The 18,743-nt window shown below is 40.6% G+C and overlaps 3 protein-coding genes across 3 annotated transcripts; 2 read left to right on the top strand and 1 right to left on the bottom strand.

Annotated features, from left to right (window-relative positions):
* Nucleotides 1-4,789: 4,789 nt before the first annotated feature.
* Nucleotides 4,790-6,655, bottom strand: LOC122402564. The gene is made up of 4 exons (XM_043405462.1): nt 5,692-6,655; nt 5,369-5,582; nt 5,123-5,255; nt 4,790-5,006 (listed from the first exon to the last, which is right to left on the bottom strand). The coding sequence occupies exons 1-4, from the start codon at nt 6,530-6,532 to the stop codon at nt 4,842-4,844; spliced, it is 1,353 nt and encodes a 450-aa protein (XP_043261397.1). The 5' UTR covers nt 6,533-6,655; the 3' UTR covers nt 4,790-4,841.
* A 2,936-nt stretch (nt 6,656-9,591) lies between these two features.
* LOC122400783 (ctenidin-1-like) lies at nt 9,592-10,524 on the top strand. The gene is made up of 3 exons (XM_043402445.1): nt 9,592-9,624; nt 9,905-10,049; nt 10,334-10,524. Exons 1-3 carry the CDS (start codon nt 9,613-9,615, stop codon nt 10,522-10,524), a joined length of 348 nt encoding a protein of 115 aa, XP_043258380.1. The 5' UTR covers nt 9,592-9,612.
* Nucleotides 10,525-14,979: 4,455 nt separating this feature from the next.
* LOC122402640 (dynein assembly factor with WDR repeat domains 1-like) lies at nt 14,980-17,835 on the top strand. The gene is made up of 8 exons (XM_043405602.1): nt 14,980-15,019; nt 15,086-15,158; nt 15,460-15,663; nt 16,004-16,126; nt 16,302-16,486; nt 16,695-16,824; nt 17,014-17,312; nt 17,639-17,835. Exons 1-8 carry the CDS (start codon nt 14,980-14,982, stop codon nt 17,833-17,835), a joined length of 1,251 nt encoding a protein of 416 aa, XP_043261537.1.
* The last annotated feature ends 908 nt before the right edge of the window (nt 17,836-18,743 follow it).

Here is an 18,743-nt window from a genome sequence, read left to right as displayed (position 1 = left end):
AATGAAGAGACGTCCGGAAGTTCGTCTTATCGACGCGTCGGATGTCGAAAGTTTCAGCATAGTTCGTGAAAAATCGCGTGTATGGTTGTTCGAAATTTGATGAATCGCCATACAGCGTATAATAACTTTTGGCAAACGGTTTTTTAGATTTATCGAAACGAGAGCAACCCGATTGTCGGGTTTAATGAATCGCCATTCAGTGTATAACGACTTCCGACAACCGAATTTTTGAATTTACTAAAACACGAGCAACCTGATTGTCCGGTTTAACGAATTACCATTCATCGTGTAACAACTTTTGCCCGATGGGCTTTTCGATTCGTTGAAGCGGAAACATTAACGCGATTGATATTTAGATATTGATTTTAAACCACCGGCAACATTGGTAAGCCCCGACGGGGAATGATTTTCAAGGTAGCAAAAGAATGTTTCCAAAGCGAGCGATATATTTATCAGAAACGAAGGGACCAACATTCCGTGGATTAAAACCGTTCTTCCTGCGCTGCTCGATTTATCAAGCTCAAGCTGACAAATTGCTATTTACGACGTATCGTAGCTTTTTATCAATTTTAAATCATTAAATTTATTAGAAGCCTCGAAAAAGAGCGAGCCTTTGTAAACGTCGACGGTCGCTCGAACAAAGGGCGAAACGCTTGTTAGCGTCGCGTTCGTTTAATCCGCTAATATTCATCGCGGCGCGTAATAGCCTCCTTCGAGCAACACCCACGCTAAATAATCCAATCGATGATCGGCTAATAATAAATTTGAACGAGCTGCAGTCCCTAATGAGACGCTGCGATGCTTCCTCTAAATTATGCACCGTGCAAGAGGAGTAGACCGGCGTGAAACGGGCGAGAACGACGTCCGATAATTTTCGACGCTCGTGCAGCAACACGGACGAAACGATAATGCACAGGGTGTTAACAAATTATCGCCGTAAATGTCACGGGTAAATAAAACTCCCTAAAAGAAACAACCATGAACGGAAATGTTAAGTTACGACATTGAAATTCAAATATTCCCTAAACAGATTATCTTTTTACGTAAATGGGTTAATACTTTTTCGCGAAGAATACTAAAGTGTTTCGAGTGACCTAAAAAAAAAACTAGCATCATCGAAATGTGCTCTCTCTTAAGGATTAAGATCATTGTAAAAACCTGAAATAAAGCTTTTTTTGGCGATTTTTTTTTGATGGATGGAAAATGTAAGAGGATAATGATATTCAAGAATATTATTAACCATGTTGTTAAGTGTTAAAACAAAAACATATTTATTTAAAAATAGTGGAAAATGACGACGCTGGAGCCATTCTCGCGAGGCGTGTTGAATTTGAGGCACTATATTTGAATAAATATTCTTTTTATAAACACTCAACGACATGGTTGATAACATTCTTGAATATTATTATCCTCTTATTTCTCCAATCCAACAAAAAAAATCGCCAAAAAAAGCTTTATTTCAGGTATTTACAGTGGTTCTACCCCTTAAGACCGTTCGACTTCGTCTGAAGTATTTTACGCTACGCGTAACAATACGACGTAAACGTAGATGGGAATATTATGGTAACCCGCCCTGTGCAAGGAACGTGCAAACAGCTCGAAACAAAATGAAACTAAAAATCGGATGATTTATACGTGACTTCTTAGACGCATCTCCAAACAACGTGCAAACAGTTTAACACCATGTCGCGTCGGGGCGCGAGTCTGGACGATCGGAGGCTTTCCATCTGGCCAGTAATTCGGTCCTTTGTAGGCTGGCCGTCAGATTATTAACTATCATCGGACGGTAAATGTAGCGTGGCGCTGGACGATCAATAATTCATGCGCGACGAAGTTGCTGGCGCTCGAAAAGGATTAATTCGGGCATACGACCCTCGAGTGGCCATCGTGGTCCTCTGTGCTCGATGGCGTAGTGGCTCTTCGGTGCCATTGTCGGCTTTGCCAGTCTCCTATCATCCAGCCTCCACCCTCTCCCCCTTCTTCTCGATCGACGAACTCCGTCCGTATTTATAAAGTTTCCCTCGTCGAGGGAAGATGACTCGAGTGGCCGCGTCGTAGGCGTCGTTCTCGGTAAACGCGCGGACGGAAGATTCGAGGAAGAGCATTGAAAGGCACGATGAAAACTTCTTAATTCCAGACGTGCTCCAGTTTCCAGGCACCGACGGGGGAGGAGGGGGTGGCGTTCGTCGACGGGAAAACCGGCCCTTTCAGTCGCTTAGACCGCTGGCCGCGGCGTTATTACGACCCGGGAAGAGAAAAGTTCCGCTTCACACTCAACCGGGTATTAATGGGGCTGACCCCGTCGGCCTCTCCGTTAACATTCCAGATTGGGTTCTATTTGGGTGCGTGGAACCACGCCTTAGGTCCTATTACACCAACTTTTCCAGGTTTACATAGTTTTCTCACATTGGTCCACATTTGTAATTCTTATTACACCGTCTATCTTCTTATTCCTCTTTCTCTAATTGTTTTCTTGCGAGCACACGTTCTTTTCTTACTCTTGCATCTGTACATTTGTAACAAAAATGATACGTACAAACGAAGAGTAAGAATATAAAATACAGTGTTGGATGACCAACACGACCATACAAACACCACTCAATCACATCACAAACATTATCCTTCCTGAATCACACTGTCCCTTGACCATCGTTTCTACCTCTACCTATCTCCAGCAACAACATATAAAAGCTTGCAATATTGAAGAACGAGAAGAAAGAGTCTAGTATTTAATCTTCTTAAATAAAGTGTTGTCAATTCTACTGAAATCCAACAACAGTACTCCCTCGCTAATGTTCGCTGAACGAGGAAGTTATCGAGGGTGTATTTTTTTCCAATACGATTAAACTAATTTCACAGTTATAGATGGGAAGATATGAAAATGGTATTTTTGTTCTTTCGGTGGTTCGTTCTCAGATAACTGCTGGGGATGAATCCGCGAACAATATCGAGGAGAAAAGTGGCGAACATTAGCGATGGACCGTCGGGGTGTAGTCATTAAAAAATTCCTCCCCTTTAAGAACGCCAGTCGTGCCGGGAGACGATAAATGCGACGCCACCCACTCGTAATCGGGGAAACGGGCTTGCCCCGGGACGACGTTCGGCGTGGATTTATTTCGATGGCCGCGAAAAACAGGGAATGAATAGAAACGTATCGCGTGACTATGATTTTATTACCTATCCAACCGGCCACTTCCGGGTAATTTAACCGTGAAACCGTCCCGAGTCGAGCGAGGAAATTTTATCGTTCCACGAACGACTTTCACTTATTACGAGCGCCGTCGTAATTAACCCCCTAACTGATGGGGTGGAATCGAACGATCGTTAATTTCTCAACGGTGCATATACGAGTACAGTCTTACGTTTGTAACAATACGACGAAACTGCATGCTCGAGTCGAATCGCTAATCTCTGTAGCGATACAGCAATGATTCTTAAACTGAACCTCAGACGTGATTCGAGAATCGAACATTTCTATTCTGAAGCCAGTGAGGCGTGAATCGCTGGTGTCGAATTTCACCTCCGCTGTACGAAAGATGAACGTGCCAACCCCGGATCGATGTTCATTTTGAGAATCATTACTATAAAACCACCATGAGAGGTTATATTCCTTTTTTAAGATGATTTCGTATAAATTCATTAATATTCTCAGTCGTTGTACGTGGGTTTCTCAACCAACGCAACCGCGAGGGTTGCTCACTGTAAAAGTTATCGTTTTCATAACTCATCCCGCTGAAAGAGGGTGGTTCAATGCCAGGGGTTGACCGAGCAATGGAAATATGTCCCTGTTACGAGAGGATTAGCGAGGATTAGCTGAAAGATTTAGAATCGTCTCTCGCGCTCGACGCTCGCTAAACGTCTAATCCGAAAATATGATCATCTTTCTTCAGGATTCCCAAGACGCTACTTCCCTAGATATAAAACATAAATAATGAAAACGCGGCCTGAAACTTTGTGATATACCACGCCGTGGAATGATCCTTTATTACATTTTGTCAAGTTTCACACCGGAAACCTGCTATTGCGATAAACGCGGAGGAATCTAGCGTTCCGTTGGAAACGAATGGAAACTTTACCTTAAGATTTTCGTGAAATTGTCTTATCTCGAAGGAAATACATAAACCGCGGAATTCTCTTCATAGTTCTCGTTGAAATACTTCAGAATTCTGTTGTTAACTTCGTATTTAAGGGACGAGTAAAATTCATATCCGGACGAAAGTTTCGAACAACGAATAAAATATACGCAACCCTGCGTCCATTATTCGTTAAATAATAATGAAAATTTTTATTTTCGAATGAATTTATATTTCGCGCCTGTAAATAAAATTTAAATACTTTGCCCCCCCCCCTCGTGGCTATTTCGTTCTGCATTTAAATAGGAATATAAGGGGATTGCGTTATTTAGTTTTAAACTCGTTCATCAGCGTTTCTCGGCGTTAACTTTCGCCATGTGTTGTGCACCGTCGCTAATCCGAATGCTTAAGAATTATTCCGAAATTCAAATACAGGGAAACGCAACGAAAGATACGTTTCCGCTACATAGCTTCACCATTAGTTTACGGTTCCCAAGGGCGTTGCGAAGGGTTGCGTATGCCGCTTATAAGGCCCTGTAACAGGGAGTTGGGTAATGTCGCGTTCTACGAAGGGCTGTCGGCGCCAAGTTATAATTGCTATATGTTAACCGAAAGGTTAGGTGGGTAACTACCATGTTTTTTTTTCAACCAAAATTATTTATTCAACAGTAATATTTCATATACATATACCGAGAACAAAAATTTGTTCGCTTCTCGATGACATATTAAATACGCATGTACTTCATTGTGTTTCTTTTTAAATAATTGTTACTCTATAGAAAATGGAACATCCTTTATACCCAAATTGGCGTTAAATACACATAATCTTTCCAACCATTCCACCCAAAACCTTTGCAACACATCGCCGTACAAATGATGAACGGTTGCAGGATAACCGTCTAAGTAACCGACCACAACGTATCCCCTATCGATCTGTAAACGCATTCATGATGCCGTTCATCGTTATATTATTTACATCTAATTAACAGATTGTCGGGTGGCTGAATAATTAAATTCAACGAGAGAATAAATTTGATCGTAGTAATTACCACGTATGGATTTAAATTGGAAGCGTTCACAGCACCAATTGAAGCAGCTAGTTTCACGGGTGCATCGTGCAGCATATATAACTTTGTCTTCCTATTATACGCTGTTATCCATTGGAATATGCTCAATCTACCTCTAAATACGTTTTTAAAAATAACAGATTAAAAAACACTGAAATCAAAGGATACTGTATCACAAGCAAACACAATGAGTTTCCCTTATGATGGAAAGGATAATTTCTGTTTTACCTATACCAAGCAATGCAGTGAATGTTCGCATGGTACTGGAAATTCGGATGCCTTACAATAAAATTAGTTTCTTGAATAGATTTTAGCTTATTCAAAAAAGGTTTCAGGCTCATATTCGCTAATTTGACTGTATGAGGCATTGCCGTGTCAATTTGTTTTTGCAATAAATACTGTGCTATACAGAAGTTAAGTAGTTTACGATTATTTGATGCCTCTAAAGAAATAGCAAAGGAACATGTATAAATAACCAGATCGAATCGGTTGGTCGTAAATTAAGCTAATATAACACCTTTACAATCTGTCTTGTAGTGATGCCAACTTACCCTCCTTATCGTTCTTTATTTCCTCATTTTCGAGAGCATCTGTCTCGTAGTGATGCCTCCTTATCGTTTCTTCTTTTCTCATTTTTGTAAGCATTTTTCTTCCAAAGGGAAGGGTTTGATTAAGAATATTGGATACGAACAGTTCATGTATATCATATTTTTCTTTATATCTTATACGAAGATTCTTATACGTATCTGAAGGCATGATAGGAAATGAAATTATATTATCCAGTGTATTGTTTGAAATTACACATTGACTATTGTTTGTACTTTGGCACAGACTTTCTACTAATGTATTTTGTAATTCTGTGTCACCAAGTTTATTACTTGTATCGGTTTCGTTATCTGTAACTTTGTCATTTTTCACATCCTTTGTCTTGGGTGTATGAAAATATTTTATTTCACTTGCCTTTGATACATTCAATATTTGTGAATGTTCTGTAGATTGGTCTTTACTTTTTGTTTGCTCGGGCATCGATTGTACATATTTTTCTTCCGTTTCGTTTATTAATTTCTCAAACAGCCTATTGTCTGCAATAACTCTATCTGGTATCTTGTTCCTTTCCTTAGGATCTTGCTTGTTCGCTTTATTAATGTCTTCACAATGTTTTGATGTCTTCTGGTTTGATACACTTTCTGTTTTATCACTTTCAGTATGTAATACGTCTATATTGATTTCTCTAGTATCATTGTTTGACGATATTGTATTTCCTGTTTTGGATTTTATCTTCTGAAGTATAACACTTGCTAGTGACACATTTCGAACACATGGTGAACGTATACTGTTTATATAAAATCCAGAAGGAAATAATAAACTGGTGGAGTATATGTTACAAAACATAATAATTTAAACTGTCAAGATTTCTAAAAATGATCAGATCAATTTGTTTAATCGATTAATAGATAATCAACGTATCTTTGAAATAAATTTATTAAAAAACCGCAATTACGAATTTAACTTGAAAGATAGTTAAGACAATGTTCAACATAACCTAAAAACCTTACACAATACATACTTGACTATATCGCGCCATCCTTCGAGCATTTCTAAACTACACAGTTTCTACATTCGTTTAAACCGATAACACAATTTAACGTTTGAAAATAAAGTTGAAACTATTTAACAAATGACGCAAAAATTTAATTTTCTTCTTTACATTTTCAAACGAATACTTTTAACTGTATTTTCTTCCGAATGCAAATAAATTGTTAGAAAGCGAAGACTTAGTCGATCAATAGTAAACGAAAGAAATTTATCGGTAGAGCGATATACAGTGATATTGTAAGCGAAAATTCTAAACATTTTCAATGTATTCTATTTGTTTGTATTATAAAATATACAGCTGATACCCACCAATAAATCTTGTACAGACATATTTTTTAACGTTTCAATTCTTAACCGATCGAGCAAAGTCAATATCGAACAGTTCGCAAACTCCAATATGGATACGGTTTTCAAACAGTGTGCGAACAGTTCTGAACATTCTGAACTTACCATAAAAGATAATCCAGGCTTTGCAAACATGTTTCGATACTATTTTCCACTTTTCCGAAGCTTCTGCCCTTGTTGCCGTATCATCGTCCTAGCGTAGCATGCTAATATAATACATCTGTACTGCTCAAAGTTTCGATGAACACTGACGCCATATTGGTTTTAACATTCACAACCAATATGGCGGTTTAACCCTATATTTTAAAAGTACTCAAATAATACTCATTCTATTTCTATTCAAAATTAAAATGTTTCATGAAATTTTTGTAGTACGTTTAGCTCCTGATAGTTATAAAAATATGTTCTCAGTAATATTCGATTGGTTATAGTTATATGTAGTTGTTAAATAAAACTACTTTGTATATAATCATAATGAAATAATTGATAAAAACTCATTTCTCTTAAATGCAAGTGCAATGCATTATGGCGCAAAACTAATAATTTGAAATACGATTTTCAAAAACAACTTTGTTTTTTGGATCTATAGAAACCCCATTACGTTCTATGCAAATATAACACATGTTAAGATGGAAGTACGTAGTGTATTTAACTATTTGTCCGTGACTGTATATGTAGGTAATTGTGATCAGTATACTTTATTAAGAAGAACTATCACAGATCCCAAAAGGCTACACATCACTATGGTCAATGAACGTAAAACGTGTCAGTAATTTATCAGGCTTTAGGCGGCTCGGCTCGTTCCAGCGCGTGATCGCAATTTCGAAGTTAGCCGCTTATCAGCTATCGACTGTCGATCTAACGATCAAATGTGGGGTGCAACCCAATAATCGGTAATCGTTGCACAATAACCCCCTTTGCCATATTTGTGCCTTTCCCAACGAGCGTTTAGCAATAACCACGATTTAATTCGCAAGAAATTTATTCACCAGCTTTGATTGCGTTCTATTATATAATAGTGATATTAACGTTTACTTTTTCATCGGCGTCGTTTGCCAAGTCTAGATCGGCGTTTATGGCCCGTGGATCCTCAGGGGTCCACGTATCCGTTAGCAGGGGTGTCCTCAAACTTTCAGAGGAAAAGAGAAACACATTATTTCTCAAATAAAATGATCTCTCCTGTCTCTCGGTCCAGTAATAAAGGGGTTTTCGTTTAATGAAAAATACTACTGCGTCACCGATCGCGAAAGTATCCCGTGAATCATTTTTTCCGGCACACTGATTCAGTAGGTAATCGACAACGAATTCGAACAAAATGTGTAAATAATAGTGGAACGATATGTTTGAAAAAACACAGTATTACATCATTAATTGCTAACGAGTTCAACGGATTAACTCGCGCGTAAAATCATTTTGTCTTTTACGCTGTTCCCAGAGTGTAATCGAGGATGGGATCAAACGGTAAAAGCATACGTGTATTCATGCTTGAAATTATAAATCTATACAATAATAAGATAAAGAATAAAATTTCTCCCCTCTTTCCTGCGAATATATTCCAACAACGGAATGTAGTTTCTAATAACAATTTCTATAAATATTGAAACGTCTACGCGTTCTGGGGATTCTAAACGAAAATGGCGTCCGTTTGCTACGAAGATATCGGCGCTTATGGGTGGGAGCCGAGTGACCCAGTGCTGCTGGACGAGGAAGTGCGTCGCAAACGGTACGTAAAAATGCGGATTCGTATTTTTACGTAACGCTGCAACCGAAAACCGTCCCCTAACGGTGAAAGTTTCGCTATGAAATTCGAGATGCGCGTAGAACAGTGACGAGATCACGGCTCCCCTCTCGCCCGACGTCGAAATCTCCGCGATGCGACGTCACGGCGGGATGAGCGACCCGGATGGCGGATCGAAAAAATCCTTTCCGCAAGAATACGGGAAGATCGACGGGGACACCTCGGCTTTCGACGTATCCCGATACCATCGATGGCTAACCACGAATACGATACAGGTCAGCCGGCGACGCGAAACCACGTGTCAGCGAATCAGAAAAACAGAAACGAAGACGTAACACTTAGGAACGTCCTCGTTTAGAAATTTCGTACGCGTAAGGGATTTTCGCGGGCCGTTTCTTCATCGTGTATGCCGTTTTTTTTTATTTCGATTTCAAAATCAGGAAAAAGACAAACAACACCCGTTGCTTTGGACGCGAATAACGATTTCGTTTCCTATCTATCGTTAATCTTCACGATTGACCTGTTTCTTTTCCAACCCGCTCGACGGGCCCCCGTCGTATTCGATATCCTCGCGTGATCTCGTAACAAACAGAAAATGAAGTATATTTGCGACAAGAACGACGCAGGTAGTACTGCTTTTAGAAAGGTGCGTAAACCCTGCGATTGTGTGACACGAACACACGCGCGATCCGTTTTGCCGCAAGAAAAGACTCCGGGTAGTATAAAAGGGGGTGTATTCTGTAGTTACTGCATCAGTTTCATTCGTGAACCGTACATCGCTGCATTAACAACCATGAAATTCGTAGTAAGTGGCCTCGGTCTGTCTAAACTTGTACTTGTGCTCGACTGCACCGTGACTCCATTTTTGCTTGACTTTTGTCGGTAATTCTTCGACAATAGCAATATGTAATATACCATATCGATATTAGAATTGTGCTCGTTGCACGTAATTGTTCCTCGAGAGAACCTCTAACAGAACGTACTTTGACTAATTCAATATAATTTTCTCGTTATAAATTGTACAAGGCAGTTACGGCGTTAACGACGAATAACGAAAGGAGTGACTGTTAATATTTTCTTCTTAGATCGCTATCGTTGTCGTGGCCCTGGCGTGCCCCATCTACGGCCAGGAAGAGAAGAATATCGAGAAAAGAGGAATCAGTTACGGATTGAGTTCTGGAGGCGGTTATGGCGGCGGTTATGGCGGCGGTCATGGCAGCTATGGAGGAGGTAACGTAACAAACATTTTCAACGCCTGCAAAGGTTTCTTTTGTTTCCTCTATCTTTTGTACCGCCATGCCACGAAGCATAGACGGTCACGTGAATTTCATAATATCGGTGCACGAGAGATTCGATTTTTGCCTCAGAATGCAACTCCTTAGCTATGTAACCGAAAGGTGACATAATATGCGGTTGTCTTTAAGTATCTATGACCGTCGTAAACTATAGCGATCGCGACCGACTATCGGGACGATTTTGTTAGAAGCGTTAGTGAAACGTTATTTTAACCACAGGACTGTCGAGTTCCTCCCTTGGAGGCGGAAGCTACGGTGGAATTTCCGGAGGGCACAGCGTAGGATACAGTAGTGGAGTTTCTGGAGGATACGGTGGGCACAGTCTAGGAGGCTCTGGAGGATACGGTGGTGGAATTTCCGGAGGATACGGTGGTGGACTTTCCAGCGGATACGGCAGACATGGATGGTGAAGAAGTATCAATCGATGCTGGCGCGCATTGAACCCAACACAGAGCTTTATTACACAGCACTACTTTTCTAACATATCCAGTGGCTAAATGAGTTTTTATACTGATGTTTCACGTGTGAAATAAATTTTAATACTTTTTAACTGGAGGCTCGATCTCATTTTCCCCGCTATTGAAAATTCCCGCATCGATCAAAACGATCGAAAGGATGTCGATCTTATGTCGTACAAATTCAGAATTTCGAGAAAAAATTCAGTTACACTGTAAGGGTTACAAGCTGCAGCTACAAGTTTTACTAGCTTGTGATGTAGATAGAAATATTTTACGAGTAAAGTCTTCTCCCGTTTCGCGTCGAAAGATATCGAATTTCTTTTCGAAACGCAATAAATTTCTCTATACGTTACGCATCGACAAGTATGAATATGAATAATTATATAACGATATTTCTATTGGGGCAATAGGAAACTTTTCGACGTGCAACGGCACATCACGCAAACGTTTAATGTTTTATTAATGTGATTTAAAAGTATTTCCACAATCGTAATGAACTTACGAATAAGTTTGAAAGGAGAGTGACTGACTTCAAAAGTAGTCTTTTTTTAGAGTCGCTCCTGTGATTTGTTCATTGATTGTTTCTTAATCGTTATTAGTCTATATTCTAAACGCTAGGAGGACGAGTGTCGTATTCTAGGCAAAACCGATAATGTTGGTAGCGACACGGAAATGGTAAGGGCGCCCAAGGGACGCCATTTTGTGTGACACGAAAAATCAGAGTTATATAATTCTATGCTTCCGTGAAACCACGAATAAAGCATAAAACGATCCTTATTTCATGGTATTTTATGGAAATAAATATCACGCAACAATTATTTTACAATGTATTCTTCGAGTAAAGATGGCGAGTCTGAGAACTATGTTCGATCCAATCACCGACGTTGAATAATGTAGAACATTAATATTAATTCCAAGGATTTATATTCTTACGTCAATGGCTTCCTAACATTGTAAGAAACAACTCTTACATCTTCCTATGCTGCTGTTAATTTTGAAGTTTATCAAATAGAAGCATACACTCTGAGTCGATGGACTTATCATTTGTCTTTCTCGCACCTGATCCTTTTTCTCTTCTGCTTCGACTGTCGATCTCCTCTACTATTCTGTATTCCTATTAACATCGAAATATTTCCAACACGAATTGAAAGGTGACACGATATTGATTCGAGCCGTACAGGTTTTTGGTGGTGCCAAAGGGCTGAATGTAAAGCACCTACGCACTCAAATAGAGAAAAACTGATACTGAAACCACAAACCAGGTATACGAGTAGACCTGAAGACGAGTACTAATAGGCGAGAACAAGGCAGTCTTAACTGTTAAGTTTGGCTTTGGCTTTGGCTCTGGCTAGTCTCCCCACCCTTTCATCCCCTTGGACATATAAGCAGGGCCACTGCGAAGAATACTTCAGTCGCGTCGCGAATTCGGGAGTGTACAAGTCGCCAAAAGTGGGCCTGGGACGACTGCTGACCTCCGCTGGCCACTGCAGACCACTACTAGCCAGCGCTGACCACTACTGACCACTACTGACCACTACTGACCAGTTCTGGCTAGCGCTCCTGCCACTACTGACCACTGCTGACCACTACTGACCAGTGCCGGACGGTGATGACCAACGGTAAGAACTGTTCAAAAATTCTCTCTCCTCTTCTATTCTATCGTTTGATACCAATTTCGCTTCAATGACCTGATTTTGCCTTGCTTGTCTAACTGAAGTTGCTATAATATGAATATTTTCTTACTTTACAGCTGGCCCAGTGGTAACTATCCTATGTACTGACAACAAGTAGTAAGTCCACTCCTCTTATTTATATTTTATTATTTTTTTTTATTTGTTTTATGTGAATTCTACTTTATTTATCTATCCGATTTTATTTGGTTATTATGAATGTTCCTTTTCTCTCTTTCTACTTTTACATTGTTTGTCGAATTTATGTTATTGCTTTGATATGTATAATATTGCAGGGATATAATAATGTAATATTGTTTTCAATCATACACTATATTTGTTTCTATACAATTTCGAGAATTTTTATTTCTACGTTCTCGCTCGAATTCTCGTAATATTCTGCGGAGGTACTTTGTTTGATTCTTCCATTTCGTTTGATTGTTTGGTGTTGATTCAACTTGGGGTGTCGATCCAAGTTTCTTTCATTATTACGAATGTTCGTTTTGATATGTATGACATTGGGTCGATGCATGTATCATATTCGTTTCGATGGTACTGATGAGTATAAGAATGTTCGTTTCGATATGTATGACATGTTGTCGATACATATACCATATTTGTTTCGATGACACTGATTAATATAAGATTTTTATTTTTGCCTTTCAGCTTAAATTCTTGTAACAATTTCCAAAATACTCTGTTCAATTTTCTTTAGCTAGGTGATAGATCATTTTTAAGTGTTTATTCAATTTCTTACCATATCTCACTAATATAAATATTAGTTTTGATTTCAGTTCAAATTTGGATTAATCGCAAGGACATCGAGGGAGGACGCCGCAACCGCCGAGGGACTTTTAATTCTAAGATGGTTAGCCTTAAGCTTCGTCGCGAATCTTAAAATTAACGTCGACGATTTCTTTATTATACGTGTCTCCGCGTCTTACCAAGCAATTATTCAATAAGTAGCTTCTCCCTCGCTCGTTCCCTCGTACCTAGCTTCGATCACCGCTGTTTCATCGATTGAAACATGTGATCGGCCGTGTATCTGGTCCGAAAGATCTAATCGCCTTCCCTTGGTAGCTCGATCCAGGGAAAATGGTACTCTGCTGGAAGGTGTGGAGTTTCCGTATCCTGCGGAAACGCATACCTTCCAGCGGAAGTCGACACTGAAACAGAGGTACTCTCTCTTTGTCAGACAACTTGAGTCGGGTCCTTCGGGCTCCCGGCGGGTTGCGTTGGAGCAATGGAGACCTTAGATTCGGAGTCGCAGCCGTCCATTATCCCATAGAGATCTAGTTAGCAAGGGCAGTAGGTTCGATCCTCGGATCCGCTGCACGGTTCAGCGTCGCGTCGCGTCGCTTCGCGTGCCCCTCAAATTAACTTCGTCCCTCTTTTTAACCAAATAATTGCTTGGTACAACTGAATCAGAACATCCAAGGAACTTTGTTTCCTTCTATCGTCCGAATTTTAGTTTCAACTTGACTAGACTTGAGTTTCGACGTTAATTTTAAGTCTCTATTGCGTGCGTCTCCCAATATTGCCAAGTAATTATGTAACAAGTAGCTTCTCTCGACTCGTTCTCTCGTTTTTCGCTTCGATCACCGCTGTTTCATCGATTGAAACAAGTGGTCGGCCGTCCAGTTTGTCCGAAAGATCTAGTCGCCTGCCCATGATGGATCGATTTCTAGAAATAGAAATCAATCTACCAAGGGCAGTGTTGATTCGATCCGAAGATCTGCTGCACGGTTCAGCATCGCGTCGTGTCGCGTATCCCACAATATAGCTTCACCCCTTTTTAAACAAAATAATTACTTGGTACAACTAAACTAGAAGATCGAAGGAACATTGCTTCCTTCTATCTCTCTAGTTTAGTAATCTAGCTAAGCTTAGCTAAAAGGGAGATCGATGGAACTTTGATTCCATCTATCTCCCTTCGGGTCTCCACTCGCAGCAACCTCCTCGTGGTGAGACCTGGTAATCGGTGTCACCCACGATAGAAAAGTTATTCTTCGTAGGTGACACCGAGCTAATGGCTGCGAATTTAGAATTCTGTCTTGATATAATAAACGAATATAGATTTATAGTTAGGCAAGTGTTTGGTTAGCCATTATGTTATGTTACCAACAGATTTAGAAATGAATTGTAATCCCTTCTATAGTCAACTTATATGTATTTACACAAAACTACAGCTCTTTGCCTATCAATACTAATTCAGTGAATAGTTTCTCAATTGACCGCCATCCATGATAAGAGGACGCTAAAATCACCTGAGAATTTTCAGGTCGGTATGGCAGTCAGATTGGGCCACGAAAGCCCATAAGGTGAAAGGTATACCTTGTCCGTGGCCCTATATTAGTCAAACATAGTATAAAAATGGATTTAGTCACGATTTGCAATCACGATGGAGGCTGACGAGACCTTGATGAATTTTCTCGCAACACGGTGGCCATTGATAGCGATTCTCTGGCCTAGAACGGGTGGATAATCGACCAAACGCGCCTTGGTAACGCATTGCACCGCGGCTCGGTTGTTTTCGCAATTACACGTCAGAGGCAGTTCGACTCGCCTAACCGACAGATGCGGATTGCTGCACTGTCAGCCGCGGATAACGCCAACCTCTGCAATTCGCGTAATTCGCGTGCCGCGTAGATTACGTTTTATAATTAAATTCCGGGGGCCCCGGCGATCGGCCCACCCCGTCCGAAACACCGAACGCGCCCGTAATTGGAACGTCCACATGAAGCTGCTCAAGTTTTTGCTTCGTTACTTCCCACCGGGTACCGCGAAAACCGAATCCTCGACCCGGGAATTAACGCGATTACACCACCGTTTCTCGTTTTCAGGCCTGGCCTTGGAGTACACGCAGGGCGGCGTCGTCAAGACGAAGATCATCGATCTCCTGGATCTGACAGTCGAGTAATTACATTTTACAATTCGTCTAATCCTCCTCTATCCTCTTGCACAATTATTTTCTAGCGTTTACGTGGCTACTACCTTCTTTCCATTCATGCTTTAGCTATTTAAATATTAACTTTGCATATATACAGTCTTAGTACCCTCGCTAGGAACACAGTTATCGATCAGCCCAGTTACTGAAATCTACAAAAAAGACAAATTGATTTCCCCTTCCCCCTCTAAACGAACAAATAACCCTTTTCGAAAAATCACGGTACGATCGTTCGGAGAAGAGCGCTGCAACTTGAGCGTCGTTTTGCAGAACGGACGTAAGAGCATTAGCGGAGAGCATAAAGAAGACAGAGCCCGTAATAACCGAAAGTGTAATGGACCAGTTAGTGGAGACCCTGCAGAAGCTGCAAGCCATAGTTTGCGACGCGAACGCCAAGCGTTACTACAGATACAAAACCCTGCAGACCCATCTTCTGCCCCTCACGAACATCGCGTTCGATAAACTAGGTAAAAGGTACTCGCGATTAAGATTCTTCGAGTTCTAAATTTAATTGCAACTGTCCCGCGCAGTGGCTGCACAGTAGGTCCAGGATGGGTGGCCAAACTTTGCAAGTTTGCTCGAAAGACGAACCGAGTCATTTCTAGGAGCTTCTGCTTATTTTGTACAATTAATGTATAGCTTCCACGATACGAGTATCTTTAATTTGAAGATAAATTCTCGTTTAATTTATCAGCATGTTTGGAATTTATGAAAATAAGATTTGTTAAAGTACAACGCCATTCTGAATGCTATTCTCGTGCTCGTGTCTTCTCGTTGCTAGACGTTTGCCACGTTGAATAAACTTTTCCCGCAGATGCCTGACGGGCAGCTACGACCGGACGTGTAAAGTTTGGGACATTGACAGTGGAACGGAGCTTTTTACTCTCGAAGGCCATAAGAATGTGGTCTACGCCGTGTCCTTCAACAACCCAACTTCGTGAGTCTCGTTTATGGCACGAAACAATTTTCTCAAATGGGAATTTTGTTGTTTCTTTCCCCTACAAAATACAAGATAACGCGCGCTAATAAATATTGAGAAGAAGGAGAGTAATATTCAGACTTCCAGAACGAGTTACATATTTAAATTTTTGTTTGTTTAATAATTTTTTCAGAGACAAAATTATAACCGGTTCGTTCGACAAAACTGCTAGGATTTGGTGCTCCCGCACAGGACACTGCTTGACCACCATGTGGGGTCACGATGCCGAGGTCGTTGTCGCTAAATTCTCGCCCACGCATAGCAAAGTGGCCACAGGTTCCCTGGACTCAATGTCTAAAATCTTTCACTTAGGAACAGGTGAATTTTCGCTCAAAAACACGATTACTATTCATAGATACCTTGTCTGTCACCATGGTTCTAGTAGACCAAAGAAGTTTGCTTCGAATACAAAAATTTAATTAAAAAATTGATCATAGCTACAAGTTATAAATCAAAGCTTGTATGATAAATCTGCATTACGATTCGTACGAATGATTAATTTTGAAATTTCAATGGAAACGAATAGGCGACGAAGAGGGGACGTTGAAGGGCCATACAGCGGAAGTAATAGCTCTGCACTTCAACAACGATGGGAATCAAATCATCACAGGCTCCTTCGACGGTACTGTCAGTATCTGGGACACGAGGACATACGCGTACGTGCAAACCCTCGTGTGGTCTTAAAACAATAATTTCTCAGCCAACACTCCGTGTGTCGTTAAGCTCTTGATCGAAATAATTGTAACATAGAAGAACATATTCCCAAACGTTGTGGCGATTTATCGATAGTTCGAGAATCTCCAATAAATCGCTGGGAGTATGTTATCCTATATCCTTTCTTTCAGTCGAACGAGCGTGTTGATCGGCCATCGATCCGAGCTGTCCAATTGCATTTACAACTTCGATTGCTCGTTGATCGCGTCGTCGTCGATAGACAAGACCGCCAAAGTCTGGGACACGAGGATGTATTCCTGTTTGGCCACTCTGCGGGGTCACGACGACGAGGTCCTGGATCTGACCTTCGACAACAATGGGAAAAAGTTGGCAACCGCGAGCAGCGACGGCACGGCGCGCGTTTGGGACGTGACCAGTGCTTTCCAACAGCTGACCATCGCGGAAGGACATCGGGACGAAGTGTCGAAAGGTATTGGAAGGGCAGTCGTTTAAATATTTGATTAAAAAAAAATTAAGATGCGTTCTAATATTACTAAGAAAATATATTACAACTTCCTCGAACGCTGGTACACGTGTGGCGTCGCCTCCCACGCTCGCCACCAGAGGGGTCGCGTTCTCACAAGCGCTCGACCGACCCCTTGGTTGCTGTATATGTATACAATCCTCAACCAACTTACTATGATTCTCACGAGTTTCTAACCGCGAACACCCCTGTGTAATAGACAGTGATTCCTGCTTTCGACAATTTTTTGTACTATTTTAAATAGTATCGTGCTAACCCAAAAATTCGTTTAGTGTGTTTCAGTCCGAACGGTCAACATCTGCTGACTTCCTCGTCGGACAAAACGTCGAAATTGTGGTCCATAGAAGACGGAGGCTGCGTGCAAACGCTCGACGGCCACACCGACGACGTTTTCAGTTGTGCATTTTCGTACAATGGCGATACGGTTATCACGGCGAGCAAAGACAACACTTGCATGATCTGGAGGTGACTCGATTGGTTTCAGGTGTGCCCTTAGCTGCTCGTTGTCGCTTTGTTCGTGTTCTACGTTGTATACTTCTACGCGATTTAAATTATTCCGGGGGGAAAATATTTTTCCAAAAAGCGTCGTCTTTTTAGGAAGCTTGAAAGATTTTCTTCGCGCCAACGCGATCGATTTACAATGTTGAATTTAAATTACGATCCGTGTTCGCATTTTTGCCGCCCAAAGGTTTATAAACTTTAAACGGTTTTGAAAAACGATCGTAATTAATTTGCTCGCGGGATCTTGTTTGAATAATGCATAAAGACGCCCGAATGAATAATGGAGCGCGGCATAAAGCATAGTTTGGAGAAAACTTTGATAGTCAATTTACCCACGCCCGTATTAAACTAAATTTATAGTTAGTCGGAGTGAATGTTTTTTAAAAAATTTCGCACGATGATCGATCTAAAATTTTATAATCGTTACTAAAAAGTGAACGATTTGGAGAACTTTGCACGATCGTGAGATTCTAAATCCGTGAGAAATCTTAATGTTTTGCAACGAAGCGTACTCGACTAATTGCTCGAACCTTTAATTAAAATTCGCCATATAAGAGTCTAGAATTACGTTCTTGCGTCGTTGTGAGAGTAATTAAGTAGCTGTTAGACAATTCAATCCTTCGTGATTCTTGACATTTAGTAAATGAGAAGTCTTTTTCCTTGGAAACAAACATTACTTATGCACGCAGTCGACTAACATCATTTTCGGATTTTCTAAATCATCTTTTTCGGAAGTTTACGTAAGAAACTTGTCAAACGAGCCATCGTTGACTTTGATAATCAGCATCTTTCTCTATTTGAAATTTTCTTCCCACTTTGTCAAACATTGTCTCACACGAGACATTTAATTCTTTAGTATTTAAGCTGCAACTGTTC

This window comes from Colletes gigas, unplaced genomic scaffold, assembly GCF_013123115.1.
Source record: "Colletes gigas isolate AHSC1104 unplaced genomic scaffold, ASM1312311v1 Colletes_gigas_Sc00002, whole genome shotgun sequence".
Classification (NCBI taxonomy): Eukaryota; Metazoa; Arthropoda; class Insecta; order Hymenoptera; family Colletidae; genus Colletes; species Colletes gigas.
The sequence above is the reverse complement of the archived record's forward strand: the minus strand, read 5'-3'. Positions and strand labels throughout refer to the sequence as shown.

What these genes read in the sequence shown, in the direction of transcription:
- LOC122402564 (XM_043405462.1), bottom strand. Translation starts at nt 6,532, where the DNA reads ATGTTTTGTAACATATACTCCACCAGTTTATTATTTCCTTCTGGATTT. An exon ending in CACTGCATTGCTTGGTATAG is followed by an intron (nt 5,256 to 5,368) that starts GTAAAACAGAAA and finishes AAACGTATTTAG; the next exon opens with AGGTAGATTGAGCATATTCC. An exon ending in CCAATTTAAATCCATACGTG is followed by an intron (nt 5,007 to 5,122) that starts GTAATTACTACG and finishes ATGCGTTTACAG; the next exon opens with ATCGATAGGGGATACGTTGT.
- LOC122400783 (XM_043402445.1), top strand. An exon ending in TCATGGCAGCTATGGAGGAG is followed by an intron (nt 10,050 to 10,333) that starts GTAACGTAACAA and finishes TTTTAACCACAG; the next exon opens with GACTGTCGAGTTCCTCCCTT.
- LOC122402640 (XM_043405602.1), top strand. Translation starts at nt 14,980, where the DNA reads ATGAAGCTGCTCAAGTTTTTGCTTCGTTACTTCCCACCGG. An exon ending in CTCCTGGATCTGACAGTCGA is followed by an intron (nt 15,159 to 15,459) that starts GTAATTACATTT and finishes GTCGTTTTGCAG; the next exon opens with AACGGACGTAAGAGCATTAG. An exon ending in TGGGACACGAGGACATACGC is followed by an intron (nt 16,825 to 17,013) that starts GTACGTGCAAAC and finishes CCTTTCTTTCAG; the next exon opens with TCGAACGAGCGTGTTGATCG.